Consider the following 16,328-nt stretch of genomic DNA (forward strand, 5'->3'; position numbering starts at 1 on the left):
AACCATGTGAAGGGAGTATTTCATGGTGAAAAAAAAAAAAACAACACTAAAGCAGTAGTCAGAAATCCTGGGCTCTTGTCCAAGGACTATACTTTGGCTACCATATGACCTTGAGGACTTCATAATTTCCCTGAAAATACAGAAGTACAAATTTCTCAGAATTCTATCTACCTTTTGAAATATATTGTTGGCATCAAAGCATCAGAAAAATAGGTAATAAGCATTAGATATTTTTATTAAAATGAGAAAATGGAAATCTGAAATTTTGAATTGATTTTTTATCACTCTGTATTCAAATGTTTGTGTTATATAGAGATGAGAATCTCTGTGTGTGTGTGTGTGTGTGTGTATGTGTGTGTGTATGTGTGTGTCTTTCTCCACGTCCATGTCCGTGTCCCTGTCCATGTCCATCTTTCTGGAGAAATTAAGGTGCTATGGATTTACCAACAAAGGGTAGAGGTGTTTGAGTCAGGGATAGAAATCTGCTCACAGATGAATTTCCATGGCTTGATATCAACAGATCTGGAGCATTTGTACAGCTAAATCCCAAACTTACGTATATGCCTGATGCACTTCAGACAAAGAGATGTGTTGTGCTAACATAGAACAATACTGTAAGAATGTTCACTGATTCAAATGTAAGGGATTCCAGCATTAACCTTCCAGTACCAACCAATTCAAGATTCAGAAGAGCTTTTCTTCCCACCTCAACCCTATCCTCACAGTATACAGTGAATGTGTGGGTGAAGGCTGGGAGTAAGGTTGGCAAAGGGATTATTTGAAAAGATTCACTCTTCAGTCCCAGAATTTAAAAATTTTGTCTCTGGGGGAGTGTGTTAACCCACATAAGAGAAACACTTCTATTAGGAGGCAGTTGCTATGGAGAGTATGGGTTCTGGTTAAAAGACCAGAAAGTTGCTGAAGACCTTGAGCCTCAGTATTATCTGTAGAATGGTGAATCCCATCCCTAGATACAAATTAAATAATGTTATGATAAAAATGCTTTGCAATCTATAAAATACCATAAAAATATTAATTAATGATATTATCATAACATGGCTAATGAGCAGAAGGAAAAATTCTGAGGGGACTGGTGGGCATGTCTCTTTCTCTGTTCCCTACTTTCCTATTTCTTTGAATCATTGCCTCACATTCTTAGCACTGAAAGAGTGATGTTTTGTTCCTAGCATGGAAAGACCCCCGCCTTTCAAGCCACCCCCACCTCCCGTCAAGTACACTTGCATTCAAGAGTCCATTGGAAGTGATTTGCCTTGTCATGAGTTGGAGACACTCTAGTCTCTTGAGACTTTGCTGACTAGAACTCTGCTAGAATCCTGTGAGAAGGTGGATATTGTGCTTTATTAATATAATTGCCCTCTAGCCAAGCCTGTACTGCAGCTGCAATGGATGTCAGAAGAGAATGACCTGTTTCCCAGCAACTCAGCTTGTTTCATCTGCACATGCCTGAAACTGAGCAAGAATGAGAGGCAATGTCATGCTCATACCCAATGCGATATGTAGGAATTTTCTTGCTTATGTAAGAAGTGCAAATTAGACTGCTGTTATTAAAAAGTACTTGCAGTGTTTTTATTTTTCATTTTAGTTCTCTGACTGAGGTGACGACAATGGTTTCAAGCATGTGTCCAAGCCAAATCCTCTTCTATTTGGGCATCTGCCAACATTCTAAACTATTTGCCAAAAGTATGATCATCTCTGAGGTTTGTTGCATTCCCTAGGAAAATTACAAAAAGAAGAAAATGTAAAGGCTCTATCAAGTGTACCAAATAAGTGCAAGTAGTCTGTGTACTGAAAATATTTTGCTAATTTTCGCTGGGGGGAAAACCGAATACGAATACCTTGCAGAGGAACACCAATCCCAATCCTCTTTTTTTCCCACCGTGTTCCACCCAGCATCCTGCCCCATTGGATGAGGAGGGATCAAAGGGAAAACTAGCCAACAACCAAGTAGCCTAGTAGACATAGGTAACACTTCACTGGCCTCTAAAATGATATGAGCTAAGAGTGGTCTTATCTTATCCTCAGCTTAACCTCTGGGTGTGTGTGCATGTTTGAGTGTGTACGCATGGGTACATCAAATTATTACCAAGTTGTTACACGAATAAACAGGCACCCTAATCCTAATCCAACTCTCGTAATTCCTATTACTCTCTTTTTATCCGGGGACTCTCATGTTTTTATCTATCTTGAAATACGTACAGGCTCAAATCAGACTAGCATTGATGAATTAATCCTGCTCCTACCAATCTTTTATAAAATAGTTCAAACAGAATGTATAGATAAATGGAGAAGAAACCTAGTTTGCCAGAACTGTTCTGTATTCAACCAGAGTTCCTGAGTGAATAAATTACTGATGCTCCTCATCCCTCTAAACCACCCAAACACCACTGCCCTAGGAAGGAGCAGCATATGTTGCTGTAGATATGATAGGCAAATGCTACATAGACTTTAGTCTCAAAAGGAACAATTAGTTCATTTGCAGTGTACTTATCCCTGACTGCATGTGAGAGTAACCTGGAGAGGTTTTTGAGTTTTTTTGAACACCATGGCTGTCCCACCCCAGAATAATTAAATCAGAATCCTTGTGGAATGAGGCCCAGGCATCAACACTTCCAGGTGACTAGAGAGTTCAGCCAAAGTTGAGAACTGCTGAATCAGTGGAAGTCCCTCCTCATTAATCAGAATCTTGGTTAAGTACGTATTTCTTATGGTGACCAGCCCCCAATGTGTCCTTTATGATTCTTTCTACTCATATGGTCCTCTCTGATACTGAATGCAACTGACTTGTATAGCTGACCAGGACTAGGGTAAGGCAAGCAAGATACCTAGGGTGTAAAATTTAAGGAGATATTCAAATTCAGGGCCATGCACTTGCACAATCTTGTAAGTAAATACCAGTTCCAGGCGCAGTATAACCAAGAAGATATGCAGAAGTGACTTCCAAGGCTAGGTCGTAAAACACATTGTAGCTTCCGCCTTGATCTCTTTGATCACTCTCTCTGGAAGAAACTGTTTGCCATTATGTGAAGACATGCAAGCAGCCCTATTGAGAGGTCTACCTGTCAAGGAACTGAAGCCTCTTGCTAACAGCAAGTATCAACTAGCCAACCATATGAATGAGCCATCTTACAAGCATGTCCTCCAGCCCCCACTTAAGTCCACAGTTAACAACAACACAGTTGATCTTTTGAGTGGGACTTCATGAGAGCCAGACCACTCAGCTAACCTCTTCTGAATTTCTGACCCACAGACACTGTATGAGATAATAAATACTTATTATTTAACACCACTGTCTTTAGGTATAATATGTTACATGGTAATAGATAACTAATACAGCCCAATGAATGGAAAAATAAACTAATGTTTGCCTGCCTTAATTACCCCCAATTCCTCATTAATTCTCAAGAAATAAATAAGACTAACTATATATATATATATAGAGAGAGAGAGGGAGAGAGAGAGTTATTTATAGAAATAAATAAGACTGTGTGTGTGTGTGTGTGTGTGTATACTGGTTGCTTTGCATGTAGTTATTTTTATTTAATACAATTTAATCATCAGTAACTTGTGTTCAGGTCCTCATGGCTTTATTTCACTGCTTCATTAGGAGACATGAATACAAGTAGAGGTATTAGGGTAAAAGTAGCAGAGATGAAGAATGTTGAGATTGGGATGGACAGTTTTACAGTATAACAAAAGTCCATTATCATTTTTCAGTCTATTCTTTGACAGATGTCACATGGCGTTTTTACATCAGCTTCTCTTTGAATTGACCTGCTTTAGTCTTATTAATTAATAAGTTCTGTTCAACATTTGCAAATTCATCTCCAATGTGAATACAGTGAGCAGCAGCTGCTTACCCATGGATGGATACTCATGCAGTGGTTCAGAGGGAATTTTTCACAAATCTACAAAATAAAGAGACTCTAGATGCTTTTCAGGCAGTGCTGTGATTTTGATCTCTCTCATTTGACTGAAATGACCATTTCTCCTGCACCTGAAAATTGTGTGTAAGTAAGTCCATAGAATCTGTCTTAACCCAGCAACTCCTCTCTCCAGAGGTGGATTTAGTTGTGTCCCACATAAGAAATAGCAACACTAGACCCTAATCCCCAAGGTTTCTGGATGTCTTCATCACCGCCTTCATTTTCACTGAAAAGAAGCCAGGCGTAAGAATTTTCATCACTTATTTTCAAAGCACAGTGTGATAGATGACATTATTGTTCAGAAACATCCTCTTCCTTATCTACCTTCACCATAAGCATGCCTTGACTTTGAGCTGGGCCATGTTATTTGTTTTAGAAAGTGGAATATCATGGGTGTGACTAAGCCAAGGCTTGAAAGTTGCTCGTGTGATTGGACTCACTCTCGTTCTGTGCCATTACCATGAGAAGAACACTTTCAGGCTAACCTGCCAGCTTGAAGAAGATGAGACCCATAGAGCAGACCAGAACCACACCAAGCAGAGTCTGGACCAACCAATCTCCAGCCTACCTCAAAGGTGCATAAATTAAATATTGTTGTATGCCGAAATTGTGTAACCATTACACAACATTGTTCAGTAATAGTTAACCTATGCAGTTAAGTCCAGAGGTAGGCATATTTTGGCTCATATGCAAGTGCCTAGAGTGAGAGAGAAAATGTGCCTTTATCAAAAATAGTAGCTTTTTTTTTTTGATTCAGCGTAAGTTTTAACTGAAGAACATATGGCTGGCTTGACCAAATTAACTTTGCATTATATGTCTTTAAATCATAAAACGTTTGGCCAGGATGGGCATTAGAAGTCCTATTCCAAAAAAGGAGTTAAGACACTCTGAATTTGATTTGCACACCACATAATTAGAAGTGATAGAGCCAAAATGATGGAAATCCAATCTTTGATTTCCAGTCCACAGAGTGATCAATCTCCATTATATCATAATATTTGATTGCTTTGGTGTCTCCTTCATTATAAATAAGAGGTATTTTGTGTGATTTGAAGTAAACATTGGGGTTTTTTTAATGCCCAAAATTGTCAACAGAAAACAAAGAAAAGTAGAAATAATTGACCCTTCAGGGTAGAGTAGCCAAGAAACTGTGAAAAAAAAAAAAACCCTAAAAAACTAAGAAAAGAAAAAAGAGTAATCAAGATCAGATGTTTAGAGAATCTAACCAAGGCCAGAGATAATGAAAAGAGCATTGCCTCAGAAGTTCTGAACAAGTGAAGAGGTTTTTGAAGGCAGGCCTCTTGGCATGCTGAAAGGTTGGCTTTAGCTTGAACTTGAAGATCGAATCTGCAGAAATATAGAAATTCTGTTCTCTGAGGGCTGACGTACATAGACTGAGTTTCTGACAACAGCAACCAAAGATTGAATGTCCAGCAGAGATAGGTGAAATGGTGAGTGAAAATTACCACCAGGTGAGAAAAAGACATTCACTGGCAGAAATGGATTGATGTTCCAAGGAGAAACACAAGATGAAAGTGGTGAGCACAGGCATTTTATTTCGCATCTCCTGCAAAGGGGCTTCTTTCCTGGGTGCTGCAGCCAGGGAGGCATGACCAGAGAGAGTAGGATACTATGACCTTAGTCAAGATCATGGCCAGAGAATACTTGAAATTACTCTTAAACACTGTCTAGTGCTTCTGTGATGGGTCTGAACAAATTAACACAGGAATAAGAACACCACAGAATAGAATACAATTTTTCTCCCCAACCCACATCTCTCTAGTCTCCTAACTTCTGTTACATTCTTTGCTTGGTCTGCTCACTAAGATTCCTCATGTCTGCTCAAAGGCTCAAAGATTGTGATTATATGGTGACATACTGAGGAAAATAGAGGAGAAGGGTACCATACGGTACCAGACCCAAGATCACAATATAAAGAAGAGAATGTGGGGGCACTTAGGTGGCTCTGTCAGTTAATCATCTGCCTTCAGCTCAGGTCATAATCCCATGGTCCTGGAATCGAGCCTCAAGGTGGGCTCCTTGCTCAGTGGAGAGTCTGCTTCTCCCTCTCCCTTTGCCCTGCCCCCTCTTGTTCTCTCTCTCAAATAAATAAATAATCTTAAAGAGAGGAAACATGGATGGGGCTACATGCAGCAACCCTTGGTAAATGTCAGGTACATGTGGACATTTGCCCTGAGTTCCGTCAGAAAACTCCCCATTTACTGTCCAAAGAAGTCCTACCAACAAATAAAACCGATTACAGTAATAATGACATTTAGCTCTCACCAGAAAAATACTCAAAAGTGCTAGGAAGACAGAGCGGAGGGGATGGAAAACAGTGACACAAATTGTGAGGAGAGATTTGGTGGAGATCCTGATAATCTGGGGAACGTACAAGACTTAGCTTCTCTATCCTGCACTTCCTTTCATCAAGGCATAAGTATCTGTTCATGGTGAACAGGAAGAGGAAAAGGATTTGGAGAATTCTGTCTATGGTAGAGCCGCTTTTGCACCACTAGTTTGGAATCAGCATAATCCCATTCTTAGGAATGGAATAGGAACTATAGGTAGTTGGGTTGCATTGGATTTATCTTTTTTTTTTTTAATTTTTATTTATTTATGATAGTCATAGAGAGAGAGAGAGAGAGAGACGCAGAGACACAGGCGGAGGGAGAAGCAGGCTCCATGCACCAGGAGCCTGATGTGGGATTTGATCCTGGGTCTCCAGGATCGCGCCCTGGGCCAAAGGCAGGCGCCAAACCGCTGCGCCACCCAGGGATCCCAACATTGGATTTATCTTATACATAAAACTGTTGCACTGATCCAAAGGGACATGCTTTGACGCCTAATAGATCTGAATCTGGCATAATTGTGATAGGAATTGATTTTAATTTCTGTGGCTAGTTAATAGAAAAGTATGATGAGCACTGCTCCTGAGTACCTCTTTTGGATGGCCCTTTAGAGTTCATAGTTTCCACACTCAAGAAACTGATCTAAAAATATCTAAGAGCCACACCCTCCATATCCTCAGTGAGTGTAGAGTTTAATGGGAGAGACAGACATTTAAACAAATAAACGCATATGAAAAGTTTGTACAAAGAAGAGAAATGAATAAAAAAGAGGGTATCATTTCAGAGAGGGAGTGTAAGAAATATTTTCAAAAAGCTTCAGAGAGGAGGTCTTCAATAGAGACAAAGGCATTGAGACACAGTAACAGGGCTTGAAAACCTTATTAAGGATCAAGCATACCAAGAATGCAAGAAGGGTTCAATAACATAAAATCTCCTAGTATAATTTACCATATAAATAGGGCTTAGGAGGAAAGAGAATGCAATTAATCTTAAAAGATGAAGATGCTGAAAAGGCCTTTGGCAAAATCCAGTGCCCATCCTCACAAAAACGCTTGAGAAATGGTATATCTCCTTAACAATATGTCTATACATAATATGTGCGTGCATATCTATATTTATACATAACTATATACATATGTACGTACACTATTGTAGTGTACAGACATTATAAGTTGTTATATGTATACACTTACTATGGTACATATACATATACACATGTGCTATAATATATACTATAGTCATAGTACATCCATACTGTAACCATTACTATAATTTTTTTTAATTTTTTTAAATTTTTATTTATTTATGATAGTCACAGAGAGAGAGAGAGAGGCAGAGACACAGGCAGAGGGAGAAGCAGGCTCCATGCACCGGGAGCCCGACGTGGGATTCGATCCCGGGTCTCCAGGATCGCGCCCTGGGCCAAAGGCAGGCGCTAAACTGCTGCGCCACCCAGGGATCCCTGTAACCATTACTATAAATGTAAGTTTACAAATATATATGTCCAGAGACAATGAAACCAAAGATGAATACATTTGACTACTTAAAAATAAAAGCAGTTTGCATGGCAAAAAAACAAAGTCAAAGACAAATGATAAACGAGGTAAAAATGTTCACAACATATATTACAGATAAAGGCTGAGAAAGAACTTACAAATATTGAGGATAAATAAACCTTAAAAACCTATGGAAAATGGGTCAAAGATATGAACCAAGGTTGACAAAGAAGATGTTAAAATAATTCTTAAATACTTCAAAAAGTTTCAGTCATTGATATTAAAAGAAATGCAAATTAAAACTTCACTAGGACATCATTTCTTCCTCATTCACTTGTGAAGAATTTCAAACCTTTGACAACATGCTCTGTTATCAAGGCTGTGGGGAAACAGGTACCCTCATACGTTGTTGAAAGGAATGCAAGATGGTGAAACCACTATAGAGAGGAATTTGACAATATCTAACAAAACTACATATTACATTATCTTTTGACTTAGGAGTTTCTCTTCAGGAATTTACCCTGAAGCTCTACCTCTAACAATATATGCACAAAGTTATTCTTGGCAGCATTATTTGTAATTGCCAAGGATTGAAAACCATCCAAATGTCCGAACACAGGAGGTTAGTTGAATAAACTATAGTAAATACACAAAATAAAGGATGGTGCAGCTGTCAAAATAGGAAAGAAGAAAATCTCAATTGACTGGTATAAAGTGATTTCCAGGAGATAGTATTAAGAATGATAAGCAAAGTAGAAAGACTATATAATATGCTACCTGTCCATAAGAAAGAAAGAAAAATTATAAATATATGTAATTTATATAATATAATGTCCGATTGTCTCTCATTCATGGTGTTAATTTTAATTGTGTATGTTGTATTGTAAGTATATACATTTACACATGCCTTTCTTTCCCAGATATGTCTTTTGAAAGGACCAAGGAGCAAAGATATTCCAGGAACAGTGAGCACACCTGGCACTCAGATATTGCTCATTAACATAATTTCTTGCTGAAAGGAATCAGAACTTTTCAAAGAAATCTCTGATTAAAGGCAAAGAAGATATAGTGTGTGATGGAGTATTTTGTTATGTCAGAAAATAAGAACTCATTCCAAAAAATTCTGGGGTATGCTAGAGGATGCAAGAGTCGGCTTGAAGGGACTCCTACTGGCTAACCTTGGGATAATTTGAGCACCAATATAATTAAGCATACTAATTAATTAGAAATCATTGGGGGGAAAAAACAGGAATTTATTAATCCTTACCAGAAATAGGTGATCAAAATATAGATAAGGAAAGATGGAGAGAAAGGGGAAAAGGAAAGCAAGAGGAAGGAGAGGTAGGGGAGGAAAGATAGGATCAAGCTAGATTCATCAACAAATGCTAAATCAAGGAAGAAGTTTTTATGACAATTAGGATATTTTCATGGCCTCTGAGGGTCTTCCAGAAGTGTGCCTGTTGGTTACAAGGGAGGGAAAAGAAACAGTGATTTTGCAGTGGAGAACGGCAACTTGACCAAGTAAGTGATCAAAATTAACATCCCTAGTGAGGAATGGATGAACATTGTGCTCCTCTGGGTGTGATACCCTAGGAAGGACACAAATCACTGATGCAGTATTAAGGCAGAGAAAAAATAAACTAAATCCATTCACAAAGTAACACTGAATAAATACAAAATACAGAATCTTTAAAAGATAAAGAAAGGCTCTAAAAATATTCCAGATTAAAGGAAGCTAAAAAGATGTGACAATTAATTGCAATATCTAACTTCAGACTGGATCCTTGATAAAGGGGAAGAAAAGCTACAAAGAAAATATAGATAGGTGATAGATAGACAGATGATGATGGTAGAAAGATAGATGAATAGATGATAGAAGATGATAGATAGATGATAAATGATAGATGATAGATTAGATAGATAGATGATAGATAGATGATAGAGATATCTGACAAGTCAGATCTGACATTTATCAGATCAGCTGACAAAACCAGAATATGGACAGAAGACTAGATAAAAGTATTGATATCTCTGCTGTGGTTCTGTAAAAGAATATTCCTAATCTCAGTAAATACAAGTTGAATATTTAGGGGTAAATGGCCATGATGGATGTAAGCTACTTTCAGATGGTTGTGTGTGCGTGTACATATAACACACACATATACACACATGCACTATTACACACAGAGAGAAGCAATATATGAATCTAGATAAAAGGAATGTGGGGGGTCTGTTTTTATTTTTGCAATCATTTATAATGTTTGAAATTATTTCCAAAGAGAATTCTTTTAAGTGCTTAAGTGAGACCTTAATAATGCTTAATTTGACTCAAAACTCACCTATTTTCTTTTTCAAATGAGCCTATTTTTTTTTTCAAACACTGCAGCCCTTAGAAGATATGACAAATGACAAAGATCTGTTCATTCCAGGGAGTTTTGTTTGACTACTCTCTGGGAGTTATTTAATCTGAAAGTTCAGGAGAAAATAAATGAGGATTCATCATGTAGGTTGGCTGTTTTTGTTTCATTTCTGGGTCTTATTCTGCCTTAGGTACTGGCTGGGATCCATCAAAACTTCAATCAATTTTTCTTTCTTAAGGAAATGAATAGAGCCCTTTGATTTTCCCAGAACTCCAGGGCAAGCTTTTCCTCTCACCATTAAACCATTTCATATCAAAGGAGACTAAGTTATGTCACTCCAGATTTCACCCAAGAGAGAGACTACAGTTCTTCCTCAAACCCTGGGGCAGCAGTTTTTGTTGACACCCTCGTAGAAATTATGGAAACCGTTCATGGTTTCCCTCAGGCCCTGTCTCCAGATGTCACACTCAGGGCAGTAGCAGCCTGCAGCGAGCAGGTGCTGGAGGTAGAAGGCTCAACAATCACTAACCCTTCCCCTCCTAGAGTACTGTGTCCATCACCCCATATTTTTGATAAATGACCCACACGTGTTTGTTCAGTAAATACTTAATTTGAAGATACTCTCTATTTTACCAAGACCAAACTTTTTAGTGTATTGTCTTTGCTTTAGTGTAATGTTTAATCGAAAACTTGCAGATAAGGGCATGCAGGCCATGAACTCCTCTGTCGGACTTGAATGTCCTCAAGGGTGTCGGATAGCTTTGTACATATCAGCACCCTCCAGAGTGAGGGCCAGACCCTGGATGAGTTAGCAGTCACGTATCATGTGAGTGAATGACAGATGATGGCCAATGAGTGAATAGGAGAAAGAAAAATGTGGAACAGAGAATTTAGCTGAGACAGGTGACAGTCTCTCACTCATCACGGTGACCTGAGATTTTTTTTTTTTACTTACTCGGTGTCACAGATTAATACATCCCCTTGACATCTGTGGTCTTCAAAATCTTACCTGGCAGGTCAGTCAGGTGAGGGTCTAGATCTGGGTGGTTTGGCAGGTGCCTTAGCCTGAACTTGCCTCTGCGTCAGTTTCAATATTTTACTCAGATTGGTAGAATCAGGCATGTATCCACAGGTACTGAGAGAAGGCCAGATCCTAGGAATCAGTGAAGACTAAAATAAGTAAACACCACAGAATGGTGAGGGGAAATTGAGAGATGTTGGTCAAAAGGTGCAAATGCCCAGTTGTAAAAGAAATAAGTTCTGGGGACCCAATGAACAGCATGGTGACTATAGTTAACAATACTATGTTGTGCACTTATGAGTTGCTGAAAAAATAGATCTTAATTGTTCTCACCACAGCAACCCCAAAAATGTAACTATGTGAGGTGAAGGATGTGTTAACTAACCTTATTGTGGTAAACATTTCCCAATACATACATGTTAACAAATCATTACATCATACACCTTAAATTTACACAATGTTATATGTCCGTTATATCTTAATAAAGCTGGGAAAGCAAAAAAGAACAGCAGTTAGCCAAGTGAGGAGCCATGGTCTGAAACTCTGAGAGCAAGAGCAGATCTCAATGGGTCCAAGAGTAGCCGTGGGAATTCTACGCGTGAAGTTTTTTCCTGATCAAATCAAGGGCAGAGAGTTAAGTCTTTGGCCCTCTACCCTCTTTAAGGAGAAAGTTGTGTCTCTCATGGCAAAAAAAAAAAAAAAAAAGTTTGGCCCATGTTCCTGATTCTCAACCCACTGCTGCCCCATGTTGCCTAAGGTTTGGAAAATAGACACTATTTCAAGTTTTGGCCTCAAAATCCACCTGTAGTCTTTTACTCTGCTGATCCAGGTTGAAGATTAAACCTATAGAGCTTCACTATGTATAATTGGTTCCTTGGTGCATTTCTCTCAGACCTGAGACTTTCATATTTGGGGATGAATGCCCGGGGAAATGGATGTATATGCCAAGAAGGACTCAAAGCCACGGGATAAACCTAGGACATCTAGGACATCAACTTTATTCAAGTTATATATGCATATATAACAAAATTTGAGTGGATTTGTAAAAAACAAACCATGCCACTTGAAGGAAATGCCATGATCAGTGGTTGCCATATGGGGCTCTGGGCAGTATGCATTTACTCTTCTTCATACTTGGGGCATCTCAGGAGGAAAGACTGAAAAGTTCTGCCGTAGGATGGCACACACACCAGTCCTACCACTGTAAAGGTATTAGAAGCACAAAAAGGTGACTCCCATCCAAGCCATTCAATGCCTCATTCTGAGAACTTCTAGTGATTTCTGAGGCTCAGTTCCTGAGGTCCGAGCATCTCATCCTGGGTACTGATTTTAAAATATCAGGTCCATATTTATAGAAGACATTCCACTAGACCCAGTTCCGGCAAAAGAAGTCAAAGATTTAAGTAAGAAAAGGTAATAGAGAGGAGAAGAAGGAAAGACCTAACTATGAAAAGGTAAAAATAGTATCTACAGCTGGAAGCAGGGGAGAAAACAATATGGCTCGAGAGACCATAAAACTCATCTAGTCTAATCTTCTATCAAATGCTTCAACACCCTCTACCACATTACTATCTTCTTGTTGCCAAACTTGGCTTGGATATTTCCAATTGCAGGGACTCCGATCTTCCCCTATTTCATTCTGTTGCCTAACTCTTGACTCCTAGAACGTTTGCTTTTATACGTGGCTGAAACAAAGATGCATGGCATAAACTTTACTTTCTTTTTTACTTTCGCTACTGAAGGGAAGTGGAAGCTGTGGGCACCAATAGATCGTTAAGACAAACTACAACTTCCTCCGTGAAACAAGAAGTGTGGCTGAGTTGGGCGGTTAGCTGCAGAAACTTCAACAGATCAGAATCCTCTGAAACCAAATCAGCAAACAGCCAAAGAACACACTAAAGGCTTTTGACCATAGCCTACCATTGAGAGAGAGTTGATAAGGGAAAGACACTAAAGTCTCATTATTCCTTATTTACACTAAAATGTATTACACTGGGTTTTTTTTTTTAATTGTTAGTTGAAGTCGATTTCTCAAACTTGTAATTTTAGTAATAAAGTTGGCAGAGAATGATAATATCTGCTCTCAGTTACTCTGATTTTTGTTCCATAGGTAACATGTCATCATGCTATCTGATGCAACCCCAAGTGCAGTCAGGTCATTGAAAAGAATGCATGTTTTTTTAAGATCCAATATGCTCGATGAATAGCGAATGTACAGAGGTCATTCTGATTGTGATTGAAGGTCAAGTGTTTCCTCACATACAGTAGTACACACAAGCTCCCCTCAGCTGATGTCATTCTCAAGTCCAGCGACCTTGGGGTGGGGCAAAGAAGGAGAGCAGTTGGTTTTCCTGCCAGTTAACCCCGGATTAAGCATCTCTGCCAAAATATTCTCCTCTAATTGCATAAATCTACACATGACGTGGATAAGAGTCCATTTCCTTTGCCATTCTTCCTATCCTAACTTTTTTTTGAAAGAGAATTGGTTCGACATTTCAAAGTCTTGATATAAATAAAACATTTGGGACATTAAAATCCCCCTGGGAGCTTTTTTAAAAGGCAGAATAAAAAGGTGTCACCCCCAGGCGATTTAATTCAGTAGGGTTGGAGTGTGACCAAGGAATCCAGCATTCCTAAATAAGCTCCCCAGTGGTCTTACTGGTGCTGGGCGGATGGTTTTCAGGGTAATTGAAACTGAAAGGAAATTTACTGTGTGCGTGAAATGTGCCTTTAGTACCAGAAGGTGGCTCTATAACATATTAAATCAGGCATCTTTACCACTTGCTAACCAGCTGGGAAATAAAGGCCTCAGAGCCTTTATTTTCTCTGGATCACTTTTCTGGAAGGGAAGGATGGGAGGGGAGGTAAGGGAGGGATGGAAAGGGGAGCAGAAGAGGATGCGGGAATGTGGTGTGATAGAAGGAATAAAGGGATCTTAAACTCCTTTTACAATCATTAGCTGCTATTAGCTCCTCTCGAAGTTATCGTAGTGACGCTGTGTTGTTGATAAAGGGTATTTCCTTTGACGTACACTAAAAAAAAATCCTGGATGTCCAATAAATATAAAAGACACAGAGGCTCTCAGGATCTTCCTTGATACCAAGCTTTTAAACCTGAGAGAGGATCCCTGGGTGGTGCAGCAGTTTAGCACCTGCCTTTGGCCCAGGGCGCGATCCTGGAGACCCGGGATCGAATCCCATGTCGGGCTCCCTGCATGGAGCCTGCTTCTCCCTCTGCCTATGTCTTTGCCTCTCTCTCTCTGTGTGACTACCATAAATAAATAAAAATTTTTTAAAAAATTTATTTTTAAAAAATTAAAAAAAAATAAACCTGAGAGAAACAACCTTTGGCCGGTCATTACTGCCATCCACTTTTGTGTCATCAACAGAAATCCCAGTCGTGGGCCAGAAACACCTGGTGGGCACATACCACCACTTCCTGTTTCAGCTACTGCTCTTCTCTACCCCAGGTCCTCAAGGACACTCACCTGGGTGTCAGCAGGGCATGGGTCACAAGGACATGGTGTCTGGCTCCAGCCCTACTCTACAACATCACTGGCTCCCCAGAGCCTGATCCTGCCATCGATGTCAGGAAAGTCTGAGCTGTACCAAGTAATGTTCACAAGGCAATGCGCTCGGTTCCCTCCCTCTCCTTGCAGGCTCCTGAATGGCTCGAGCTGCTACGATGATGTCACTCTTCCTGGAGGTAATTGCTGCTGCTGTCATCATGTCCCCAACACCACCCACGTTGATGATATTTCTCCATCCTACTCTGATCCTTATCGCAGAATTTTTTGGCTTGACTTGGGGAAAGATGGTTGGGAATGACTAGGGATAAACTCTGCTGATGTGAGACACAAAACAGAGCAGCCTACATCCCAGCTTTCGTGTACCTGGCTCCTCATGTCAGTCTTTTGCCCCTCCCTCACCCCGCACCCTCCAGCCAGGAGAAAAAAAAAATTGTGCCTGTGGAACTCCAAGCATCCTATCACCTCATTCTCCTCTAGGCAATGTCCCGGGACCAAACAAAGTGCCTGGATTCTGATTCTCATTGAGATCTGTTCCTTTGCCACCTAGGACACATCCTAGGAAGTAAGACAGCACAGAGGCTTGGATCTGGGGTCCAGAGACAGCCTGAGCCACCGTGTCATTAAGTCAGTGTTTTTCCTCTGTGCTTCCTAGGGTGTCTTCAATTAAGTAAAATCCAGGCTCTCTTGCCCCACCAACCGGATAGGTCCAAATGGCAAGCTCTTTGGGGTGCTTGCTTGGACCCTCATTATTCATTTATGACACGATCCCAAAGAACATGAACCATCTCAGACACTTGTGAAATACAATGTAGCTTCCCAAAGATGGCAAAGCCCATAGTCACAGCTTCAGGAATTCAGTGAGGCCCTTGATCAAGTTATTGAGAAAAATTTCCAGAAAAGGAAACTAACTTTGTAGATATGCTCCTGGAAACAGATTTGGTTGTCTATAACAAGAAATGGTTGAACAATTTAATGAGACTTTCAAGTGACCAAAAAATAAATAAATAATAATAATAATTTCAGAGCTAGTCAGACCATCCACTAGGGCCCTAGAATTCTAGGTCTTGGAGGTGGGAAGTGGGGATGGGGAAGCAAGCAGCATAATTAAGAAAGTCCATGCATTTAGGGTCTGTGTGCCAAGGCTTCAACACACTTTCTCATTTTTTTTCTTGCTTAAATAACTGATTTCAGTGATTTACTTGGAAGACTGTATTTCTCCAACCATTTTTCATGACATCAGACTTATCTTCCTAAAGATGATGCGAGTCATCTTACTCCTCAAAAACCTGCAATGGCCTGTTTTGTCTACAAGGGAAAAAAATTTTCAAACTTTTTAATCTACTTTGGTCGTAAACGACCTTTACCGGGTTACTCAGCGGTAACATATGATGTTACCATATGATTGTGCCACTAGCCCAATGAGCAACAGGCTTGGAGTCACAGCTCTGCCACTGACTAGCTATGAGATCTTAGAATTGTGTAGTCTCTAAGCTCTAGTGTCCTTTGTCAAATGGGGCTGGTAATTGTACCTACACATCTCCATTATCCTTTCATTCCATGTGACATCACACCATGTACTTCACATATTTCACTCTCTTTTCTCCTGAAACCTCACTATGTGAGGTTC

The 16,328-nt window shown here is 39.7% G+C and overlaps 1 protein-coding gene and 1 long non-coding RNA gene across 7 annotated transcripts in view; one reads left to right on the forward strand and one right to left on the reverse strand.

The window, feature by feature from the left end:
* Positions 1-3,392, forward strand: part of CD96 (CD96 molecule) — a 92,159-nt gene extending 88,767 nt beyond the window's left edge. For 3 of the 5 annotated variants that reach the window (XM_072722642.1, XM_072722615.1, XM_025990027.2), the window contains one exon: positions 1,188-1,586. In XM_072722642.1, the coding sequence (XP_072578743.1) occupies positions 1,188-1,296 (109 nt within the window). In that variant the 3' untranslated portion in view covers positions 1,297-1,586. Of the gene's footprint in view, positions 1-1,187 lie in introns of all 5 variants that reach the window. The other 2 variants (XM_072722624.1, XM_072722653.1) reach the window with 2 other exon arrangements.
* The window catches only part of LOC112913420 (uncharacterized), a 56,313-nt gene that overhangs the window by 36,859 nt on the left and 3,126 nt on the right, over positions 1-16,328 (reverse strand). For both annotated transcript variants that reach the window (XR_011994628.1, XR_003233688.2), the window contains exon 2: positions 11,161-11,304. This is a non-coding gene — a long non-coding RNA (uncharacterized lncRNA). The remainder of the gene's footprint in view (positions 1-11,160; positions 11,305-16,328) is intronic.

The sequence above is a fragment of the Vulpes vulpes genome, chromosome 1 (genome assembly GCF_048418805.1).
Source record: "Vulpes vulpes isolate BD-2025 chromosome 1, VulVul3, whole genome shotgun sequence".
In the NCBI taxonomy this organism is placed as follows: Eukaryota; Metazoa; Chordata; class Mammalia; order Carnivora; family Canidae; genus Vulpes; species Vulpes vulpes.